Source organism: Dermochelys coriacea, chromosome 2, assembly GCF_009764565.3.
Source record: "Dermochelys coriacea isolate rDerCor1 chromosome 2, rDerCor1.pri.v4, whole genome shotgun sequence".
Taxonomy (NCBI): domain Eukaryota; kingdom Metazoa; phylum Chordata; order Testudines; family Dermochelyidae; genus Dermochelys; species Dermochelys coriacea.
The window spans coordinates 144,721,058-144,746,497 of record NC_050069.1 but is presented as its reverse complement, the minus strand read 5'-3'; the positions used below and the strand labels follow the sequence as shown (position 1 = coordinate 144,746,497).

The 25,440-nt window shown below is 41.1% G+C and overlaps 1 protein-coding gene across 1 annotated transcript in view; it reads left to right on the top strand.

Moving 5' to 3' along the window:
• Nucleotides 1-12,424, top strand: part of MTRR (5-methyltetrahydrofolate-homocysteine methyltransferase reductase) — a 118,100-nt gene extending 105,676 nt beyond the window's left edge. Inside the window, exons 15-17 of the mRNA XM_043507118.1 lie at nucleotides 7,320-7,412; nucleotides 7,502-7,684; nucleotides 9,095-12,424. Coding sequence (XP_043363053.1) covers nucleotides 7,320-7,412; nucleotides 7,502-7,684; nucleotides 9,095-9,239 — 421 coding nt within the window. The 3' untranslated portion in view covers nucleotides 9,240-12,424. The remainder of the gene's footprint in view (nucleotides 1-7,319; nucleotides 7,413-7,501; nucleotides 7,685-9,094) is intronic.
• Nucleotides 12,425-25,440: the final 13,016 nt, after the last annotated feature.

Genomic DNA, 25,440 nt, shown 5'->3' with positions numbered 1-25,440 from the left:
GAAGAAGTCTGGAGATAAATGTGAGAAGGGAGGGACAGGCAGTAGAAACAAAAGTGAAATTGTTTGAGCAACATATTCCAGAAGTCTTGAGGTCTTTCTGAGTGTAGCCTTAATTGATTTGAGATCTACCATACCATTCTCTTACTAGAATGGAAAACCTATAATGGCAGCAGGCCATAAAAGAGACCCAGTTTGGGAATATTTTTAATGAAGTTCCTCTACCTGTGGGTAAGATAGGCATGCGTGCAAACTGCAAACAGTGCAACAAAGAAATGCAAGGCCTGGTTTCCCAAATGAAGAAAATACTGTAATTATTTAAATTTTTCTGTATTGTTAATTTCAAAAATGTTGCCTTCAGTGTTGGCAGAAAGGCATTTTAAATGTCTGTTAGAACACTGACAGTTTTATCAGACATCTTTTTGACACGATAAATAATATAAGTTTAAGTGTTAATTTTTCATATTTAGCACTTCTCCATCCATGGTCCCACAGCACCATGGTCCAGAGTTTCAAGTCCAGTGCGGGACCCTCTCCTGACAGCCAGAAGCCAGGGTGGCACCAGCAGATTGACGATACTGTCAACCTCTGAGGCCTTTGCAGCACAGGGACTTATTGGCACTCCTGGTTCCACCAACTCCGATGGGACAGCTGCCATCTCCGCTGACTGTGAGCAGGAGGGAGCCTGGGGCACAAGCCATGCCTGATACCCTCTTTGTGACCGTCTCTGTTCTGCCACTGGTCTCCAGATCCTTGGCACCGAATGGAGACGGGGGGGGGGGGGGGTACTCCTCCACCGTGGTCACTTCGTGGGGACTCTGAATCTGAGATGGAACCCTTTGTCCAGCCAAAGGGCCACCACCAGTACCCATTCTGTGCATCTCTGGACATTGGTCAGTACTGGTCAGCCCCTCAGTGCCTGGCCAAGTGAACAGTGGTCTGTGCAGTGGCCTTACTGGAACCCCTGGGGGTTTCCCTGGTATCGGGTCACCCCTCCCATTGATCTTACTCGCTGGCTTCTAGGAGGCTGGCTACCGCTCCTTCCTGCTCAGCACTGGACCCCAATTCCTGTACCAATCCTGGTACCAATGTTCAGGATGTGGCTCCCATCGACGTTCTTGGGGATGAGGAAAAGGAAAAAGCCCCCTGTCCGGTACAAGCCGCTGTTGCCTCTTCCACAGACAAGTCAATCTCTGAGCCGAGTAGCTACCTTCCGCAGGACAACTTCAGGGTCCATTAGGACCCACTGAAGCTGATAGCAGCTAAACTGGGGGTATAGACTGAGGAGTTTTAGGAATCATCCCACAGCCTTATCGACATGGCTGCAGCAACTTCTAATATGCCCATTAATGAGGCAGTAATGGGTCCAGTCAAGGCCCTGTGGCAAACTCCTTCTTCTCTGCCCCCCACCTCAGAGTGCTGAAAAGATATTTTAAGTGCCAGCCAACAGGTACTAGTACCCATACTCCCACCCTCCTCTAGGGTCCCTCATTGTGTCTGGCTAACAAGAGGGCCAGACAAGTGCTACCCCCAAACAAAAGGATGCAAGAAAGCTGGACCTGTTTGGAGGAAAGTTTATTCAACAGGTAGTTTATAGCTGTGTATCTCAAACCAGCAATCCCTACTGGGGAGATATGACTGTAATCTGAGGGACTCCTTGTCCAAGTTCAGAGACTGTCTGCCTCATGACTCAAGGCAGGATTTCTCTGCTGTCTTAAAAGGAGAGGAAGAATGTTGCCAGGAGCTCACTCCAGGTAGCACTGGATGCAGCTGACCCAGAAGGTAGAATAGTGGCTTCCACTGTCACCATAAGGTTATGCTCTTGGCTTCAATTCTCAGATCTACCTCACAAAGTCCAGCAATCAATCCAGGATCTCCCTTTTGAAGGCTCATCATTATTTTTGAGACAGACAGACATGAGACTGTATGGCCTGAAGGACTCAAGGGCCACCATGCTTCATCTACTTCATGGAAGCATTTCAGGCCCCAACAGCCACCACACTTCTAGGCTTCACCTCTAAGAAAGAACCCTTTTTAAAGAAAGGGAGAGGTTACCAGCAACGTCAACCGCTTCCATCCACCTCAACTTCCCAGCCGGGTTGCATGGGTACTCCAATGGGCCCAAGCAGGCCTTTTGAAGATGCGCCCAAGGGTGCCATACCAGTTCTTGTCGCAGATCCTGCCTCCCCCTGATTTTTCGACTGACCATCCTGCTTCCGCCTGGTGTGGTCCTGCATAACATCAGGCTGCTGGATGCTAAATACAGTGATGGTTGGCTATGCCCTCCAGTTTTCACCCACCCCTCCTTCCTATCCCCCAACGCTATCCCTCTTCAGGGACCCTTCTCACGAGCAGGTCCCCATCCAGGAGGTGCAGATCATTCTACAGATGGGGGCCATGGAGGAGGTTCCTCAAGACATGAGGGAAGGGGTTTTATTCACAATATTTCTAATCTCAAAATCCAAGGGAGGGCCTTCAACTCATTCGGGACCTATGTCATCTCAACAAATATTTCAAGAAACTGAGGTTTCACATGGCCTCCATTATTCCCTTCCTGGTTCCAGGGGACTGGTACACCACTCTCGAGTTTAAGGACATTTACTTTCACATTTTTATCTTCCGTGGCCACAGGAGAGTTCATATGTTTATTGTAAACCAAACTCACTACCAATTCACAGTCCTTCCCTTCAGTTGGTCCACAGCCCCCTAGATCTTCATGAATTGCATGGTAGTGGTAGCTGCTTTCCTCAGACTGTGAGGCATTTAGGTCTGCCCATACCTCGATGACTGGCTGATCAAGGGTCATTCGAAGGCTCAAGTAAAGAACATCAGCATGGTCCAAGCCACCTTCTGAGCACTGGGCCTGTTGATAAACCAGCAAAGGTGGACTCTTATTCCAGTTTAGAGAACAGAATTTATCAGGGCAGTGCTCGACTTGATCCAAGCCAGAGCCTTCCTCTTGGAGGCCTGTTTCCAGACTGTTGGACCTGATATCCAAGGTCATGGTCCACCCATTTACAACAGTCTAGCTTGCCTTAAGCTACTGGGGCACTTGGCCGCATGCACTTACATGGTCCCGCATGCAAGTTTGGCCTCAGGTCCCTGCAGATGTGGCTATCTTGAGTTTACTTCCCAAACAGACACCATTTGGACTTGGTGGTCACTGTTCCATCCCTGGTCCGTGCCTCACCCAAGTTCAGTAATGATGGGAGTCCCCTTTGTGGCTCCCACAGCTGTCAGGGTCCCTAGAGTCAGATGCATCAGTCCTAGGTTGGGGAGCCCACCTGGACAGCCTGAGGACTCAGGGCCTGTGGTCCCAGGAAGAACTTTCCCTGCACATAAATGTCAGGGAACTCAGGGCGGTTTGCTTAAGCTGCCAAGTCTTCCTTGCTCAGATCTCAGGTAGGTGGTGCAAGCTTTGACAGACAACATCGTGGCCACGTTCTGTATCCACAAGCAGGGAGGAGCTCAATCCTCCACCCTGTGTCAGGCGGCCATCCGTCTATGAAACTTCTGCATGAAGTACATCCAACGCAAGCTTTTACATCTTCTGGGAGCCTGGAATACACTTGTGGATGACAAGAATCAGGAGATTCTTTTCCTCTCACCACAAGTGATCCCTTCACCCAGAGGTCACCAGCTTCATCTTCCAAAGATGGGGGTCTCCCCAGATAGATCTGTTCGTGACCAAGCAGAACAGAAAATGCCATTAGATTTTGCTCACTATGGGGGCACAGCCGAGGCTCCCTCTGTGAAGTCTTTCTACTTCCATGGACAGAACTCCTGTTCTACGCATTTCCCCCAGTCCCTCTGGTTCACAAGGTCCTCCTGAAAATCAAATGGGACAAGGCGAGTGTTATTCTTACAGCCCCAGTGTGGCCACCCCAACAGTGGTTTGGCACACTACTAGATCCATCAGTAGCAACCCTGCTTCCGCTCCGTCCAGACCTGATCTCACAAGACCACAGCCAGTTACTCCTTCCAAACCTCGACTCCCTTCACCTAACTGCATGGATGTTACATGGCTGAACCCAGAGGAGCAGGCCTGTTTCGAACAAATTCACCAGGTCTTGCTAGGTAGTAGGAAGCCATCCTCTACGGCAGGGGTTCTCACAACAATTTTTTTGGTAGCCTCAGAGTGCAGCCACCAGCTTTTGTTGGTGGTCACTCTGGCAGTTTTTTTCCTAAAATACTTAATTAACTTTAGGAAAAACACACAAAATATACATGTCCAAATATCGTAATTTATTTATGTAGAGATTCTTTTTGCAGACTCAATAATAAAAATAATGTGCAGTTGTCTATTGTTTTTACTGGATCTAAACAGAATAGAAACACAAATATGGTGCTTTGCACATTCTTGTCTTTTTTGTTGTTTCTTTTGCGGTGTTCTTCAAGGACAAAGTCCAAGTACATCTGCACCCAGCCTTCCTACCAGAGGTGGTTTTGCAGTTTGATAGCACCCAGGCCATTTTCTTGTCAGTCTTCTTCTCGAAGCCTCCCAAGAACTCAGAAGAGCGCCAGATTCACTTAGATGTTAAGCATGCCCTCATCTTCTATATTGAGAGGACTAAATCCTTTTGCAAATCCACACAAATCTTTGTAGCAGTTAACGGAAAGGGTGAAAGGACTTCCAGTGTCAGCCCAGAGGATCTCATCCTGGGTAATCTCCTGCACTGGGGCATGTTATGAACAAGTGAAGGTCCCACTTCCTGCCATCATAACTGCACGTTCCATGAGTGCTCAGGCCTCTTCAGCAGCATTCCTCGCACAGGTTCCAATCTACAGGGTCGCACCTTGACTATTGATGCATACCTTTGCATCCCACTATGCCATCACTCAACAGGTTCAAGACGATGCTAGGTTCAGAAGAACAGTGTTGCAGTCAGCATGTCCGTGAACTCCAAGCCCACCTCCTTCTAACATGGAATGGACATGCGCAACACATTTCAAAAAACAATAGTTACAAAAGCTTAGTGACCATGGAGTTTTTTTTAATTTTAAAACTATTCACTGATCTTCTAAACACAGTAGTTTGTGAGTTGAAACTTTTAGTTCCTTTCTTCTGAAGAGTTTTGTGTTAGGAAAAAAAAGCTAGCTTTCATTCTGGGTTTTCTTTTTGTACATAGTCTGTTAGTCAGATGTAGATGCCCATGGATTGCATTGGCAGCCACTTCTGAAAGTCCGTGAAATTGTGATTTATGTGGGTTTGTGTTGGACCAAGAACTTCTCTCATTAGTATTTCTTATGGGATGCGGGTAACTGCTTATATAATTGAGATTAGTCTCAAATGATGTGATTAGTCTTTTTATCACACTGAAAAGTCCTAACAAGAAAAGCTTAAAATGTTTGATGAATAATAATGCATTGCATACAGATGTACTTTTTGTGATTTGTTAGTTGTGTATGGTAATATGTGTATCATATTTTAATTAAACCAACCCATAAGAATGTGCTGGCATTCTGTTGATTTGGGGTAAAAGTTTGATATTCCAAAGCTTTAATTTTTAATGTCACTTCACCCAAAATACTACAGTGTTGCTGGTAAACAGATGTGAAGCTAAAATGTTTGGTTCTCGTAAACACCTGAAAATTCAGATGTTTAGAAAAGCTGATCCAAAATATCCAAACTTTTTGAAGGCTTTGTCTGCAGTGACATTTCCCTTCCTCTGACTGATCCCAGGACCCCCCTCATTGCCCCTGTCTTCTCATATCTTTGATGTTTCAGACCAGGGCCCCTCTTCTGCCAACCCTAGGCAGCACTTCAGCTTTTGTTGGGGGAAACCAAGGCCCTCTTCCCATCTCAAGCAGCATCAGAATTTTGCAAGGCAATTCCCCCACACCAATCCAGGAAGCCCTTCTAACAGTGACAGGACACAGGTCCACTTGTGATCTTTCTGGTAAACAGGGCTACCCAGAGTCATGCATTTGCTCTGCTCCCTTGTGCCTTCTCACAGCCTCATTGGAACATCATCTACCCGGTTGGCTTACACACAATCAATAATAAGCAGCAGCAAGATTTTCCCTGCAGTGACCATTCTTAGCCATCATTGGCTATTGTGAAACAATGGCAGCTAACTGCTTTGCCTCCTTCCATCAGAGAGAGCATGGTGAGAGAATGAATTAGGAGGGGAACAGAATTCACCAAAGGGGAGTACAATTCGGGAGAGCTTAGTTCAGGGAAAGGAGCAAAACTATGATTTTCCCACAGGTAAGCATCCTACTGTGCAGGTCTCCTGGCAGAAACTAGCTCATGTCTTTTTGTTCCATGGCAAATGTCTCTTGAAGAATTCATTGGAACTTGGCAGGTATGGCAAAGCCTTACCCCAGAGCAGGTGGGACTTTGGCTAAACTGGAATTGGGACTCTTGAGAGATGCTGCCAGATGTGGTGGGTCCCACAATACCATTGGAAAGGTGTAAAGGGGAGAGAAAAGTGGTCATTGGGTGGGAGTATAATGAATGAAGGGTTTTAGATACGGTAGGAATAAGTATAGATTGTCTTGGGACCTTCCTGATTCCTTCCCTTTACCAGGGAAAGTCAGATGATGAGGGAGAGAGGGTTCTGGTAGCCATATTTTAAAATAGGTTATGTTAAAGGGATGAGTAAAACTTTGGATCTGTGCTTGTTATTAACTGAATCCATTTGTACAAACTTAGTGTTTATTTCTCATCACTATAGCATTTCTTTAGATCTTGAAATACTTTCCATATCTCACTTTAAAAGGTTAATAGAATGTCAACACCAAATTGTGCAGTGATTATACGAAATATTTCTAAAAAAAAAAAAAAGTTAAACAAAGTCACAGATAAAAACTAAGTACATTTTTTTCTATTTTGGGCATTATTTTTAGCAGTAAAACTAACTCGCCATAATTTAGTATTGCCAAGATTACTCCTATAAAGTTGGAAATGATAGATATGCAGTATGCTGAAAATGGCTTGAGCAGATTTTTCTCCCCAAATATTTGTGTAATGCTTCCTAAAGAAAGATACTAAGGATGATAGTATCGCTTTCATTATTCAGGATTGTAGGGAGGGATTTTCAAAAGGGCTCGTTGTTGGCCTCGCTTCTCTCCCTTTGAAGTCAGTGGCAAAGCTCCCGTTGATTTCAGTGATAGAGTTAAGTCAGTGCTGAGTGCTTTAGAGTGAAGACCCCTTTATGCTGTTTTGCCAACATAAAGGGGCCTTAGTGCAAATGAGAATCAGGTTCTCAGAGTTTAGATGATCTGTGAGTGTAATAGTTGCAGTACTGACTGAATAAAAGACTGGGTTTCCACGTTGTGTGTGTGTGTGTCTTTTTTTTTTTTCCTTGTGCATTTAGACAGAAACTCCAAGAAGAGCATACAGACTGGCAGTTTGGAGAGACATGGCTGTTTTTTGGCTGCCGACATCAGGACAGAGACTACTTATTCAGGCAGGTTCTGTAGGTAGTATTGGAACTCTGTTGCACCTTGTATTTATGCTTTGGATACTGATTTCTAATGTTTTTGCATTGTCTTTCAGAGATGAGCTCAGAAGTTTTGTTGAAAATGGCACATTAACTCATCTTAAGGTTTGTTTCTCAAGAGACCCTCCAGCTGCAGCAGAAAAAAAAACAACTAAATATGTGCAAGATAACATTCGACTTTGTGCTAAAGAGGTTGCCAGAGTCCTGCTGAAGGAGAGAGGTTGTTTCTATGTATGTGGGTGAGTAGACTAGAGTTTGAGTGCCTAACAGAGGGAGCATTTAATAGAAATAGTTGAATACATTTGAAAGACTTGCAGTAGCATCAAGTAAATGACTGGCATTTACAGTGCAGTAGAACCTCAGAATTACAAACAGCTCGGGAATGGAAGTTCGTAACTCTGAACAAAACTTCATGGTGATTCTTTCAAAAGTTTATAACTGAACACTGCCTTAATACAGCTTTGAAACTTCACTATGAAGAAGAAAAATGCTGCTTTCCCTTACTTTCTTTTAGTAGTTTACGTTTAACACAGTATTGTACTTTTTTAGCCCTTTTTTTTTGTCTTGTCTCTGCTGCTGCCTGATTGTGTACTTCCAATTCCAAATGAGGTCTGTGGTTGACTGGTCAGTTCATAACTCTAGTGTTTGTAACTCTGAGGTTCTACTGTACTGAAATATTCCTGTTTTTTAGAGTGTTAACTTTATAGTATAATGTTAATGGTCCACCTCTACAGCTTAATCTTTTTCTTAGGTTATGGCCAAGTATTCCACTAGTCTATTGATTGTTCTCACCATATAATGTTTCAAAAATGTTTCTTGTTCATGTAGTGTTTTCCAGTTAAAGTAGGACAGGCTACAAGCAAATGGTCTAACTCTTGTGGAAGATAGATACATATATACATGTAATTAATTATGGAGGTATGTGATAACAGCCCTTCAGCTGGCACTCTATAGGTTTGGAGGTATGGAGCAGCAGACTGCTATCCAGGATATCTTCCCTTGGAGAATTCCATTAGCCTTCTTTTCCTGCCCTTGTGGGACATTAGGGAATGTTTTCTGTAATGATAACATCCTTATGGTGTGAGGTTTTTATGTACGGAGATCTAACACACTTGCAGGTGCAGGATTTTTGGGAGCATCTCGCTTTGGAATGCATCCCTGATTACTTACAAACAGACAGTTAATTGAACACGTGGCATTGGGCCCAGAACTCAGTAGCTTCTCTTTTAAAACCAGAAGTCTGCTTCTTGTGCTACTGCTACTACTACTAAGTGGTCAGTAATATTAGGGCTTTTATTGTTTCTGTATCTGAGCAACTAGCGGGCAGCATAACTACAAACACTTGAGGAAGTCTAATTCCATCCAGCAGAAGGCAATTATTTTCTTCCAGTTTAAATCTGGAGTTTCTGCTCCACATACATTTGAATGTATTGAAAGCTTCATGTCTTAGCTGTTTTAGGTATTACTGTTGCCACCACTCCCAAGTACATGAGCAATTAATGTCTATGGTATAAGCCAACATAAATTCTGAACTTCTTTATTTTAAAAAGTACTGCTCGTTTCCAAAAACATCCTGTATCTGTGGCTGCCGGTAAAAGGAGAAATCTGCTAATAAGTACTATTCTTTTTTCTCTCTCTCTCTTTTCTAGAGATGCGAAGCACATGGCTAAAGATGTGAATGATACTTTAGTGGACATTTTAAGTTCTGATGCTGGAGTTGACAAATTGGAAGCAATGAAAACTTTGGCTACATTACGACAAGAAAAACGCTATCTACAGGATGTCTGGGCCTAAATGTGTGACCTCTGTGCCTTTGCAAAACAAAGAGTGTTAAATAATTTTCACTATATATACTGTATGAAGACTCTGCTGATTCTTTGGATTACTGTTATTTCAACTTCACTTAAGTAAATTCTCTCTTAAAAGCAGCCAATTGATAATTTAAAAAAAATATTACTATTCTTTAGTCATTTAATTCTTGATCATTTCTACTGATCTTTTGAATGGCATTTAAAGCCTTTACTACAACAACAACAACAAAATGGAACCTATGAGTCCTCAATTTGTAGTAGTATTACCAAGTAGATTCTCATGGAACTCCATTCCTCCAATTTAATAATGGTATACTTTGAAAATAAACTTCTCCATTTATATAGTATACAATATTATATATATTATCGTATACAGCATACAATGTTACTTACTTACACCTTATCACTTACACCTTATTGCCAAGATTTAGTTGAACATATTACGTGTAAGTATTTTGAGGGAATTTTTCTTTGTTGCCTTATAACATATGACAAGTTGCAAACAAGAATAAATATTTAAAATATTGTCAAGGAATTCTGGGCACAAAAACTCCCTCATTAGGGGAGGGTGTGGAACAAATTGATAAACTAAACAGTAATAAGTCACCACGACCAGATGTTAGTCACCCAAGAGTTCTGAAGGAACTCAAACGTGAAATTGCAGAACTACTAACTGTAGTCTGTAACCTATCATTTAAATCAGCTTCTGTACCAAATGATTGGAGGATAACTAATGTGATGCCAATTTTTAAAAAGGGTCCAGAGGTGACCCTGGCAACTACAGGCCAGTAAACCTCATTTTAGTACCAGGTTGAAACTATCGTAAAGAACAAAATTGTCAGATACATAGATGAACATAATTTGTTGGGAAGTCAGCATGGTTTTTGTAAAGGGAAATCATGCCTCACCAATCTACTATAATTCTTTGAGGGGGTCAGCAAGCATGTGGACAATGGAGATCCAGTGGATATAGTGTATTTAGATTTTCAAAAAGCCTTCGACGAGGTCCCTCCCCAAAGGTTCTTAAGCAAATTAAGCAGTTACGGGATAAGAGGGAAGTCCTCTCATGGATTGGTAACTGGATAAAAAATAGAAAACAAAGGGTAGGAATAAATGGTCATTTTTCAGAATAGAGAGAGGTAAATAGTACTGGGCCCAGTCCCATTTAACATATTCATAAACAATCTGGAAAAAGGGGTAAACAGTGAGGTGGTAAAATTTGCAAATGATACAAAACTACTAAAGATAGTTAAGTCTCAGGCAGACTGTGAAGAGCTACAAAAGGATCTCACAAAACTGGGTGACCGGGCAACATAATGGCAGATGAAATTTAATGTTGATAAATGCACATTGGAAAACATAATTTTAACTGTACATATACAATGATGGGATCTAAATTAACTGTTACCACTCAAGAAAGAGATCTTGGAGTTATTATGGCTAGTTCTTTGAAATCATCCACTCCATGTGCACCAGCAGTCAAAAAAGCGAACAGAATGTTGGGAATCATCAAGAAAGGGATAGATAGGAAGACAGAAAATATCATATTGCCTCTATATAAATCCATGGTATGCCCACACCTTGAATACACGTGCAGATGTGGTCACCCCATCTCAAAAAAGATGTATTGGAATTGGAAAATGGCAACAAAAATTATTAGGGGTATAGAACGGCTTCTGTATAAGGAGAGATTAATAAGACTGGGACTTTTCAGCTTGGAAAAGAAGCGACTAAAGGGGGATGTGATAGAGGTCTATAAAATCATGAGTGGTATAGAAAAAGTAAATAAGGAAGTGTTATTTACGCCTCATAATACAAGAACAAGTGGCCACCAAATGAAATCAATAGGTAGCAGGTTTAAACCAAACACAAGAAAGTATTTTTTCATGCAACGCACTGTCAACCTCTGGAACTCCTTGCCAGAGGGTGTTGAGAAGGCCAATACTATAACAGGGTTCAAAAGGGAGCTAGATAGATTCATGGAAGATAGGTCCATCAATGGCTATTATCCAGGATGGGTAGGAATAGTGTCCCTAGCCTCTGTTTGCTAGAAGCTGGGATTGGGTGACAGGGCATGGATCACTTGATGATAACCTGTCTGTTCATTCCCTTTGGGGCACCTGCCATTGGCCACTGTCAGAGGACAGGATACTGGACTTGATGGACCTTTGGTCTGACCCAATGTGGCCGTTCTGATGTTCTCCACCTCTAAGCTTTTCTAAGAATATTGATATTTGAATAATGAAGTGATGGGCTTATAACATTTTGCAGATACTTGGAAACACTGGCTGATATTGAGTAGGTTTTCCCAGCTAACTCATGCAAAGTATCTTTAATTCATTCCTTTAAACCCTGCTGGCTTAATTCTAGGCCTTTCCTGAACAAATCTGACATTTGTGCTAAATGTTGTTGGATATAATTATTACAGGTTGAGATAGGAATACCAAATTATTATATTTTGTGAAAATAGGTAATTTGAAACTCATTTTACAGCCTTAAATCTTTTGCTTCCTCATAGAAAAATCTGGATTACTACCACCAAAATAAAATTTTTCAAATTCAGGTAGAAAAATCCATTCTCTGCCTAACAGGGTTGCTCAAAGGACCAAAAGCTCTTTTTAACTCATGACTCCTAAGTCCCCATTTCTTTTGGTTCTTTCCCATCTTTCTCCCCAAGATTTGACCCTTAGAGGAAGAGACAAAGGGGAAGAAATATTTCTCAATTGTGGCATTGCTCAAGTATTCTTGTTAGGGAAAATTCCATTTTTACTCTGACCCACGCAAAGCAGCACTTTGTATTCTGGTTCTTGTTTTATAATGTTTGCCACTGTGGTATTTGAGCTCAGTATAGGCAGAGGGAGTAGTTGGGGGAAAATGTGATCAGAATAAAATCCCAGTTTTTTAAAAAGAAACTGAAATTAACTCAAATTAAATTTTATTAAAACTTTGACATACTTGCAAAGTAGCAATTATTTAAAAGATCAATAGAAAAGCTCAACTAAAATTTTACATACCAAGCTTTATAGAAAAAGGTTATAATGCTCCACAAAGAGGACATGATGGAGATATATGTAATAAAAACTATTAAAATATCAATACAATCTAATTTGGGATTCAACATGTAAAATGAAACACACACAAAAGTAAAATAAAGAAAGAGACCTATAATTTATTATTGTTATGCTGGAATCACTAATGTATCATGAATATGAGCATATTAGACTTGCCATTCACCTTCACATACTTGTCTTTATTTACCTGAGACAAAAAGGTTTTAGCATTATCAATCAAAAAAAGATGTATTGCTAATCATCTTTTATCAATTAGCGTTTGATTGGAAACATCACTGATACCTGGAAATCCAAAGAAGCACATTCAGCAGATAGGGTTAACTATTTTCTGTGTCATTAATGAGTTGTCTTGGAAATACCAGGGAAAGTTTGAAATAGTGATTTTAAGAAACTGCTAATTTCATTTCCTTTTGCAGACCACTTACCATTCATTTTATATCATATGATGATGCAGAAGTAATGATAGCTGGTCTAGTAACACTACTAGTAGCTTTTATTAATGTTTCTTTTTTAAAATAGCCATATGGTCTCCTTCCAACCGGCTTGACTGTGGCTCCTGTGTTGCACTGCTCCAGCGATTTACAGCAATTGGAAAGCTAGTGAATCCAGCCCTTGGAGGATTTTGTCAGTGTGTTAGAATCCTTGGGTAGCATAGAGCTACTGAAGCTACTGCTACAGCTCCTGATAGCAGACAAGTGCCAGTATTTTTAAAATCGCAGTTAAGGTTTATAACCATCTTCTACAAAAGAAAAAGGAAAGAACAAAACCAACAACCCTCTAATGATGTTAATGTTGATTTTCTACTAGGTTATATATGTTTGATCTTTTGGGGGGGACACTGGTTGCGGGGGGGGAAAGATGCATGGGAGAACAAAACTGAAAATAATCAACAGGCACAACACAAATCAAATAGTATCAAAGTTCTAAAACAGAAGAAACACAAGGATTGTGAATGAAGTTTTTGCAAATTAATAGATGGAATAAGGTGTGTGTATAGGCTGCATTGTATCAGCATGGTTGAAATATGCAAAATGTGGCCAGGTCTTCAGCTCTTCTAAATGTGAGACGCTGGAGATGACTTCACTTTAGAATGGATACATATCTCACAACCTCTTTAGAATGTGAAAATGTAGTTATAACACTAACTGTCCTAGCTAATTGCTTCAATATAGCTGACTTCTGTTTGTTTGTTTTTTATGTTCCTCTTATCCCTGTGACCCATATCCAAGGCATCTTTTCCTTCCCAACAAACAGAAGAACCTCTGCTTTTTTACACATTTTCCCTGCCTTTTGATACAAGTAACATACCTGAAAAGATCATTTCTATTTTGTTCATTTGTGTATTGGAACATAGATGTTGGGTGAAAGCGAATTGCAAAGAAATGCTGAAATGTGTGAACCTAACTCAGGCCTTGTTCACAGTGGCCATCTCATCTGTGTTTAGTCAGCTTGAATTGATTGTAAGCCATGTTAGGAGCTAAAGTTATTTGGGTTCCCCTCACCCCCACCATCCCATGGGCTGTTGGAAGACGATGGGGGTAATGAATGTATGGGAGAGGTAACATGGATGTTGAAGGGGGAGAAGAGGTAGATCTTTACTTTAGTAAGGCTTTTGATACTGTCTCGCATGACCTCATAAATAAACTAGGGAAATACAACCTACATGGAGCTACTCTAAGGTGGATGCATAACTGATTGGAAAGCTTCCCAGAGAGTAGTTATCGGTGGTTCACAGTCAAGCTGGAAGGGCATAACAAATGGGGTACCGCAAGGATCAGTTCTGCATGCATTTCTGTTCAATATCTTCATCAAAGAGAGTACACTTACAAAGTTTTGAGACCATATCAAGATGAAAGGGGTTGCAAGTGCTTTGGAGAATAAGATTAAAGTTCAAAATGATCTGGACAAACTGGAGAAATGGTCTGAAGAAAATAGGATAAAATTCAACAAGGACAAATACAAAGTACTCCATTTAGGAAGGAACAATCAATCAGTTGCACTTATACAAAATGGGAAATTACTGCCTTGGAAGGAGTACTGTGGAAAGGGATCTGGGGTCATAACTAAATGAGAGTCAACAGTGTAGCACTGTTGCAAAAAAAAGCAAACATCATTCTGAGGTGTATTAGCAGGATTGTTGGAGGCAAGACACGAGAAGTAATTCTTCTACTCTACTCCATCCTGATTAGGCCTCAGTTGGAGTATTATGTCCAGTTCTGGCCACCATATTTAAGGAAAGATGTGGACAAATTGGAGAAAGTGAAGAGAAAAGAGCAACAAAAATTATTAAGGGTCTAGAAAATATGATCTATGAAGATTGAAAAAATTGGGTGTTTAGTCTGGAGAAGAGAAGACAGAGGGGACATGTCAAGGTTATTTCCTCACTGAATTCAAGGGTACAGATGTGAGGACCTGCATGAAAGACCCCCTAAGCTTATTCTTACCAGCTTAGGTTAAAACTTCCCCAAGGCACAGATTTCTTTCTTGCCTTGGGAACCAGCTTAGTTTAAAAACCTGATACGCTACCACCACAAAGTGATTAAACAAAGAACAGGGAAAGAGCCCACTTGGAGACATCTTCCCTCAAAATATCCCCCCAAGCCCCACACCCCCTTTCCTGGGGAAGGCTTGATAATAATATCCTCACCAATTTGCATGGGTGAACACAGACCCAAACCCTTGGATCTTAAGAACAATGAAAAATCCATCATGTTCTTAAAAGAAGAATTTTATTTAAAGAAAAGGTAAAAGAATCACCTCTCTAAAATCAGGATGGTAAATTCTTTACAGGGTAATCAGATTCAAAACATAGAGAATCCCTCTAGGCAAAACCTTAATTTACAAAAAGATACAAAAACAGGAATACACATTTCCTCCAGCACAGTGAATTTTAAAAGCCAAAAAACAAAAGAAAATCTAACGCATTTTCTAGCTAGATTACTTACTAATTTTACAGGAGTTGGAAGGCTTGCATCCTTGATCTGTTCCCAGCAAAGGTATCACACGGACAGACAAAACTTTGTCCCCCCGCTCCAGATTTGAAAGTATCTTGTCCCCTCATTGGTTATTTTGGGTCAGGTGCCAGCGAGGTTACCTTAGCTTCTTAACCCTTTACAGGTGAAAGGATTTTGCCCCTGGCCAGGAGGGATTTTACAGCACTGTATACAGAAAGGTGGTTACCCTTCCCTTTATATTTATGACAGGACATGATAGCAGGTTTCAGAGTAGCAGCCGTGTTAGTCTGTATTCGCAAAAAGAAAAGAAGTACTTGTGGCACCTTAGAGACTAACAAATTTATTAGAGCATAAGCTTTCGTGAGCTACAGCTCACTTCATCGGATGCATTTGGTGGAAAAAACAGAGGAGAGATTTATATACACACACACAGAGAACATGAAACAATGGGTTTATCATACACACTGTAAGGAGAGTGATTAAGATAAGCCATCACTAGCAGCAGGGGTGGAAAGGAGGAAAACCTTTCATGGTGACAAGCAAGGTAGGCTAATTCCAGCAGTTAACAAGAATATCAGAGGAACAGTGGGGGGTGGGGTGGGAGGGAGAAATACCATGGGGAAATAGTTTTACTTTGTGTAATGACTCATCCATTCCCAGTCTCTATTCAAGCCTAAATTAATTGAATCCAGTTTGCAAATTAATTCCAATTCAGCAGTCTCTCGTTGGAGTCTGTTTCTGAAGCTTTTTTGTTAAGTATAGCCACTCTTAGGTCTGTGATCGAGTGACCAGAGAGATTGAAGTGTTCTCCAACTGGTTTTTGAATGTTATAATTCTTGACGTCTGATTTGTGTCCATTCATTCTTTTATGTAGAGACTGTCCAGTTTGGCCAATGTACATGGCAGAGGGGCATTGCTGGCACATGATGGCATATATCACATTGGTGGATGCGCAGGTGAACGAGCCTCTGATAGTGTGGCTGATGTGATTAGGCCCTATGATGGCATCCCCTGAATAGATATGTGGACAGAGTTGGCAACGGGCTTTGTTGCAAGGATAGGTTCCTGGGTTAGTGGTTCTGTTGTGTGGTGTGTGGTTGCTGGTGAGTATTTGCTTCAGATTGGGGGGCTGTCTCCCAAGATCTGTGAGAGTGATGGGTCGTCCTTCATGATAGGTTGTAGATCCTTGATGATGCATTGGAGAGGTTTTAGTTGGGGGCTGAAGGTGATGGCTAGTGGCGTTCTGTTGTTTTCTTTGTTGGGCCTGTCCTGTAGTAGGTGACTTCTGGGTACTCTTCTGGCTCTGTCAATCTGTTTCTTCACTTCAGCAGGTGGGTATTGTAGTTGTAGGAATGCATGATAGAGATCTTGTAGGTGTTTGTCTCTGTCTGAGGGGTTGGAGCAAATGCGGTTATATCGTAGCGCTTGGCTGTAGACAATGGATCGAGTGGTATGATCTGGATGAAAGCTAGAGGCATGTAGGTAGGAATAACGGTCAGTAGGTTTCCGATATAGGGTGGTGTTTATGTGACCATCGCTTATTAGCACCGTAGTGTCCAGGAAGTGGATCTCTTGTGTGGACTGGTCCAGGCTGAGGTTGATGGTGGGATGGAAATTGTTGAAATCATGGTGGAATTTCTCAAGAGCTTCTTTTCCATGGGTCCAGATGATGAAGATGTCATCAATGTAGCGCAAGTAGAGTAGGGGCATTAGGGGACGAGAGCTGAGGAAGCGTTGTTCTAAGTCAGCCATAAAAATGTTGGCATACTGTGGGGCCATGCGGGTACCCATCGCAGTGCCGCTGATTTGAAGGTATATATTGTCACCAAATGTGAAATAGTTATGGGTCAGGACAAAGTCACAAAGTTCAGCCACCAGGTTAGCCGTGACAGTATCGGGGATACTGTTCCTGACGGCTTGTAGTCCATCTTTGTGTGGAATGTTGGTGTAGAGGGCTTCTACATCCATAGTGGCTAGGATGGTGTTTTTAGGAAGATCACCAATGGACTGTAGTTTCCTCAGGAAGTCAGTGGTGTCTCGAAGATAGCTGGGAGTGCTGGTAACGAAGGGCCTGAGGAGGGAGTCTACATAGCCAGACAATCCTGCTGTCAGGGTGCCAATGCCTGAGATGATGGGGCGTCCAGGATTTCCAGGTTTATGGATCTTGGCTAGCAGATAGAATACCCCAGGTCGGGGCTCCAGGGGTGTGTCTGTGCGGATTTGTTTTTGTGAGGCTCATTCACCTGCGCATCTATCAATGTGATATATGCCATCATGTGCCAGTAATGCCCCTCTGCCATGTACATTGGCCAAACTGGACAGTCTCTACATAAAAGAATGAATGGACACAAATCAGACGTCAAGAATTATAACATTCAGAAACCAGTTGGAGAACACTTCAATCTCTCTGGTCACTCGATCACAGACCTAAGAGTGGCTATACTTCAACAAAAAAGCTTCAAAAACAGACTCCAACGAGAGACTGCTGAATTGGAATTAATTTGCAAACTGGATACAATTAACTTAGGCTTGAATAGAGACTGGGAATGGATGAGTCATTACACAAAGTAAAACTATTTCCCCATGGTATTTCTCCCTCCCACCCCACCCCCCACTGTTCCTCTGATATTCTTGTTAACTGCTGGAATTAGCCTGCCTTGCTTGTCACCGTGAAAGGTTTTACTCCTTTCCCCCCTCCTGCTGCTGGTGATGGCTTATCTTAAGTGATCACTCTCCTTACAGTGTGTATGATAAACCCATTGTTTCATGTTCTCTGTGTGTGTGTATATAAATCTCTCCTCTGTTTTTTCCACCAAATGCATCCGATGAAGTGAGCTGTAGCTCACGAAAGCTTATGCTCTAATAAATTTGTTAGTCTCTAAGGTGCCACAAGTACTCCTTTTCTTGTGACATGATAGCAGTTTTCAAGTACATAAAAGGTGGTTACAAGGAGAAGAGAGAAAAATTGTTCTTATCCTCTGCGTATAGGACAAAAGCTATGGGCTTAAGTTGCAGCAAGGGCGGCTTGGGTTGGACATTGGGAAAAACTTCCTGTCAGGGTGGTTAAGCACTGGAATAAATTGCCTAGGGAGGTTGTGGAGTCTCTATCATTGAGATTCTTAAGAGCAGGTTAGACAAACTCCTGTCAGGAATGGTCTAGATAATACTTAGTCCTGCCATGAGCGCAGAGGACTGGACTGGCCTCTCGAGGTCCCTTCCAATCCTACGATTCTATGATTTTATGCCACAAATGTCCAGAGTTGTTTTCACTTCTTGCTGGAGCATCATATACTATCTGTTACTGGATGCTGGGTGTCTGATCAGGTGCACCAGTGATTTGATCCATTTTTAAAAAAGATTTTCCAAGTTGCATGACTAACTAAACTTTCTGTGTTTTCTCATCAGAATTTGAATGATTTCCCCATGAAAATGAAAAACATTTTATAGGTGAAAACTAGCACTTGAATGCAATAATATTTTCATTACACTATTGAAAAAGGGCCAGGAACAGCAGAAATGGCTGAAAAATTCTTAGAAACCCTTACAAAATGCCAGAAGGATCTCAGTTTTTATACGTAAAATCCCAAAACAAAGATTTGAGAACTTTCACCTAGATGTAGATTGAAGTTGATTGCTTCTCTGGTTGCAGTTCTAGCTTCTTCTAGAGTTTAGCTCAATTCGTTTTAGCCTGAAATTGTAGGTGAAAATAATGGAAGTAAACTGTGACACCCTGTACTCCATGTTCACGATTTTCATATGATTATGATATAATTTGTACAAAGCATGAGGTATCACTTGAAAACTCAAAATCTGCTGAATATTATTATCTTGTTGAAATGTGTGTAGCAACACTGCATGTAAAATTCAGAGATTTTGCTATATGATTGTTACCGAAATACGTTGTAAATCTGGGTAACACAAATCAATTTCTCAGAGACAAAGAATACTGGCACATGAGCAAAGAGCTAAAAGGCCATTACCTACTTAATCAGTGGGGGTGGGGGAGAGGTATAAACAAAAAATTTACATTTTCTCCAGAAAACACTTTGAACCGCATATACAAGGCAGATTGTACCCTGATTGTGTGTGGGGGGGGAGGGTAATCTTCAAAGAAAGAAGGAAAGTGACCTCCACATCATCCCTCTCTTCCCATCTCTCGGTTTATGAAATCAACAACTCTGAAAGAACTGAATGGGGGGGGGAATGGTCACAGCCTGTGAAATGTATTGGCCCTGCTGGTAAGAAAAACTTCTTTTCCTTTTAAAACTGTTAGCCATGGTAAAGTTTAGGAATTAGCTTGTGTATTTATCCTTTTATTTCTTTTGTAACCAATCCTGATTCATATGCATCTCTACTTTTAATCACTTACAATCTTTCTATCTTTCTCTAGTTAAACTTGTTTTATTGTTTTATCTAAATCAAGCTCTTTTGGTTGAAGTGCTTGGGAATCTCTACTTAAGTCAACAAGCCTAGTGCATAAACATTACCCATTGTTGGAATGCCAGATTAACTATGATCTTATACTGTCCAGGGGGCTACTGAGCAATATAAAATGCACATTTTGGGGAGCAAGGCTGGGACTGGGAATATGCAGGTGTCACCCCATATATAATGCAAGAGTGTCTAGGCATATCATTCGTTTATTCAGCTGTGAGTGACTTTACATTCTGGTGATTGTGAGTGAGCAAAGCCAGGAAGGGTTTGCTGTTCACTAGCAAAGCGGTGTAAAAGGCATCAGAGGCTAAAGAGCTAAGGGAACACAGCAGTCCAGATTGCCCACTGGGGAATGTCACATAAACACAGTATATTGCCTTCTTTATAGAGGAGTAAACTGAACTCTTTGTTATATTAATTTCTGACTAGAGATGCTGACTCTTTCAATGAGGAAGCCAAGTTCTGCTAGCACTCTTTTCCAAAGTATGTAACATGCTTGACACTGGGGCTACATTTCTGCAGTGACACCAGACATTAATCCTCTCCGCTTGGGCAATGATTTACACCAGAGTTGACAAACTTTTAGGAAAATTTACCAACCCTGGCACAAAATTTATATGCTCAATACTTATAATGATTTATGATGATGCAAAAATTAATGGTGTTTTTTACTGGCCCACAAAGGCAAAAAAAAAAAAATCCCATGTCAGTTGGAAAGGAGAATTTTGCAAGGCTGTTTTAGACACACACTTCCAGGAATGTTCACAACAAGCACACCTCTTTTGTCCTACCACTAAAAATGTGGATGACTTGTAACTTTTATTAGTATTATTTACTTATATTGTACTAACATCTAGAGGCCGCAGCTGAGTTCAGGGTCTCACTGTACTAGGCCTTGAACAAACATAGTAAGAGACAGCCCATGTCCTGAAGGGTTTACAGTCTAAATAGACAAGACAGACAGAGGCTGTGAGAAATAAGTATTATCATTCTCTTTTTCCAGATGGAATTCACCCAAAGTGAGAAAGACAGCATGTGGCCAAGGTAGGAACTGAACACTGATCTTCTGAGCTATAGATCAGGGGTTTAATCAAAAGATCATCTTTATTTTCCTAGATGAGTTCTGCAATCATTAATACTTGATTATCATTATTACAGGGAAGCCCTACCTTGCATGTGCAGAAGGAGTGCAAAATTTGAAAGTCATGATCTTGCAGACGATTTCTTATATACTAAACAGAAAGCTCATATAGATTAGCAAAAACACATCAATCAAAAAATAATTAAAAATTGGTGACAGAAATAATAGCCGGAAGGAGAGACCTCTGGCTTTAAACAAATCAACTCCATAATATAAATAAAGATGATCTGTGTTCCCAACATCTTCAGTGCCCGTTCAAAGTGTAGACTATTTTGAAGGATTTGTTTATTGAAGTGATTAGCTTAGATGAAACGATGAAGAAAAGTGAATGTAAAATCAAGTGACAAAGAGTTTTTAAAACATGCTACATTCTCAGTGTATGAAAATGTTTTTTGAAAATAACAGATAAATTAGATTGTCCCTAGTAAGCACTGAATGACTCTATCAGAAGTAAAATGTAGCATATGGGAAATTTTCATTTGTACATTTAATGTAGATTGTCTCAGGAAGATTTAACAACAGATTATACTTTTGTGGGCCAGTCTCATCTACTTACTTCCTTTTGGTGTTTTTTTCTGTTTGTCACCAACTGTATGTAAAAAAAGGCCACACAAAGCAGCCATTTCTGGGTGTAGGGGAATCCTCAGATCACATAAAGCTAGTGTAGCTGACACAACATTACCTATTTCCCACCTTCTTTGTAGGGGACATGTTGGCTGCACACAACTCTAAGTTTCTTTAAAGATTGCATCAACCCCTGCTCCCTCCAGGATCAGGAGACTGGACAGGTGGCTTGAAGACACCTGCTCATCTGTGGAGGATGATTCCCAATGGGTTATACTTTACTTTTGTACATTCCTAGCCGCCAACATTTGCATTGCAGAATAGCAAGCAGAACAAAGGCTATTGTTATTAAGGATACGTCTACACGGTACGTCTAAAAATAGCAATGTGGTCACAGCAGCTCAGGCTAGCCACCTCAGTACATATCCATGGGGTCAGGTGGGATTGTACTAGTGTGGCTAGCCTGTGTCGCCATGGGCAAACTGCTATTCTTAGTGCACTAGCTTGACCAGAGCTAGTGCATGTCTGTCTACCCAGGTTGTTGTCAAGAAACTTAAAATGAATGGTTTTAGATAAATGTATATTAAATAATGTTTGCGAAGTAGATTTATATTTAATAGTGTTATAAAAATATGGAAGGTAATTTTTCTGCTTTCTGAATGTGTCTTGTTCACAGCTTTTAAAGATGGTAAAAAATAAAAAAAGTTGGTTAGTAACATATCTATTATGTAGATAATAGGGCAAAGCAAAAAAGACATATATATTATTTATTAGCCAGATATAGCCCTGCCTAGTAAAACAGTTTAGGGAGGATGAATACTGACTGAACAGAGCTAGCCAATCACTACTTCCAAGACCTCAAGAAGCAGGTAAGTAAGAATATGACAACTGTTGTAAGTCATAATGAAATACATTAAAGCAATGAAAAGAAAGCTGGATTGAAGGTAGAGGATTGTAATAGCTTCAAAACAGATATATAAAGAGGTGTCAATTAGAGTTTTAGCCTGATAAGTACAAATGTATGTTAAAAGGATTTGGGATTAGAGTGTATGAAAACATATTTAGAATAGAATGTGTATAGATAGAATTTTAATAAGCTGTGCTTCTGTGATGAGACAAGGTATAAAGAATGTTTATTTAACAAAGTGGAGGTGGAGCAATGCAGGACTTACACCAGATTGCACCAACGTCGATCTGATGATGACTGAAACGGCCCACCTATGCACAGGACTGGGTAATTGATCATTACACTATCCTGCACTGTCTGCTTTACTTCTGCTTTTGCTTGATTAAAGTGGTAATATAGTGCCCTAAAATTTTCATATTAAAGCTTTAAACTAGTTAAGCTTAGGAATTGGTGTAGGCAATTAAATTAAATTAATTTTAATTAATCCAAAACACCAAAATACCCTCCCAGCTGCTGTGTAGACATACCCAAAGATTCATATATCAACTGAAAAGGGCTAATAGAAACCAGAACTGTGGCAAAAAGGGCAAAAAACAGTCATATTGGGCTGACACCAAGTCAGACACTTTGCTTGTGAGATCAGTCAAAATGCAGCATCCTCGTTTGCCAGAAGCACTTCAGGGAGGGTAGCATCATCAATGGGGTGTCACAATTCTGATCTCGTCTTTCCATTCTGTTGTGTTAGAAACAATCTCTGCTTCCTATTGTTAGAATGAGGCAGGGAGAGGGACAACTAGCTAGGATCTTTCACCATTAGAACTAGGCCCCAGACAAAGAACTTGGAACCGGATCTGGATCTGATCCTTTCTTGTCCCAAAAATCGGGGCTGCTGGGGTCTGAAATTTTGGTTCATGTCCATCTCTAATAGATAATATGATGAAAAAAATCAGGAGAATGAAGATCAACAGCAAAGCACATGATCTCCCCACAGGTAAATCCAGTGAGTGTCTTGAATTTATTTGGAAGGGAGTTGTTGAGACAACTGTCCACACTCTAGTCATCCTGGGCTCACTCCCTCGGTATGTGAGATAGAGCTAGAGAAGGGGTAGTTTTGAAGTCATTTTATTTCAAAATATGGCCTTTCAGATTTGAAACATCCCAAAATTTTAAGGCATCTGGATCCAGGGATTTGGTTTGACCCATTATATGGATGGGGTAGAGCTCTGAAATTCATATCAAGATTTGGGCTCAGCTTCCCAATCTCCCCAAGTCAGGATGGTTTTGGATCTGGGATTTTGGGACCCAGATCCATCTCTAATCAGTACAGTTCAACAGGAGCTGAAATGAGGTCAGATAAAAGAAAAAGGTGATTAAGCGGCTCTGTCTGTCTGCCAAGACACAGAGACCGAGGAACAGGGCCAGTGTCAATAAGTATCTACCAGGTAGCAGTATAGAGTAAGAAAGGAGAGATTTTTTATGCATCCTCTGACAATGGTGGGGTAAGCAGCAATTTTGACGTCAAGAAGGGAAACAATTAGAAGAAACACAAAGGGCAACGTTCACCATACAACCAATTAGTAAGTAGAACAAACTAGTGAGGGAAGCACAGCAGTGCAGGGATTCAAGTGCACTTAGTACAAATGATATAGTCAACCGACAGCACCAGACAAGGAGCCAGATTCCCCGTGTGTTCATCAAACACCTTCTCTCCCTTTCCAATTGGGCTTTTTTATTTGATCTCCTTTTCACAAACTCTCTCTGCAATCTCTGTCTTTCCTTCCTGGTTCTTCTTTCTATCTTTGCATCATGGATCCTACACCATGACCTATCTGTGCTCTTTTAACACTTACAAAGCAATTTAGCCAAAAGCCTTTTAATATTTACTTTGCAAATAATCAAAGAAAACCCAACATGGTCTTTCCAGGACCCACTGTGTCTGAGTCTATTAAATTAATTCCCTTAAAGGAAACCAGCAGCCTCTAGGTGTGAAAGGAAGGACAAGGACTGAATTTGGGTGGAGGTTGGGTGGGTGAATGGACCAAAATAGCTAAATATGGGAAAGAGAGATGAGTCAAATGCAGCCACTTCACTGGTCAGCTGCAGTTCACAGGTACTATCGCTATGGTGATGGTCTTACTGGGGTGTCACAAGGGGTATGTTCCATCCCATATTTCTGTTACAGGTTCTCCCAACACCAGGCTCAGGGAGAGGGTGAGGCACAGTCACAGCCAGGGTCAGTTTACTATTGTTGCTATTATAATGGCTTTTTGCTCACAGGTTTAACAATACAGAAGCACCAAAACCCAGACAGAGAGAAAATGCGTACTTGTGGCACCTTAGAGACTAAAATTTATTTGAGCATAAGCTTTCATGAGCTAAACTCACTTCATCGGACCTCACGAAAAGCTCACGAAAGCTTATGCTCAAATAAATTTGTTAGTCTCTAAGGTGCCACAAGTACTCCTTTTCTTTTTGCGAATACAGACTAACACGGCTGCTACTCTGAAACCAGACAGAGAGAGTGAGAGCGAGAGAACAAATGCAAAGTCAGTGATCAGAGACCATCAGTGCAGCCCCTGAGAGCCCAGTATTACACCAAAAGGAGAAATATGGTACCCCCAGAATATTGTCCCCTCCCAGGTTTACCAAAGGTTCCCTCAAAACAGCCCACCTGTTATAACCACACCAATCTGTTATCCTAAAGTATGGGTCTCCAGCCTGGCTACAGTCTATCTTGGGCTTGTCAGGGGTTCCCTGTTTAAGAAATTCCCAGGAACAGCTCTGACCTGTTGCCCCCAGAGGACACAGATTCAGCCTTCCAACAAATTATTGACACTAGCAGTGTTCTTTTCCAAAATAAGGCACTTTTTATTGGTGCAAACAACAACCTCTGACATAGTAATAATCTTTCAACAAGTTAAAGAGCAGTACAAATTATATTGCTTTATAGTTTGAAGCGATGCTAAGTGATGCACCCTCCCTTCAGCTGGCCAGTCTTCCACAGATTGCTGCCAGCAGTTCTTATATTTTTTTAGGTCTTACAATATAAATAACACACAAATTCATCTTTATTAACCACACACAAGCATACACACTAACACTACACTTTTTTA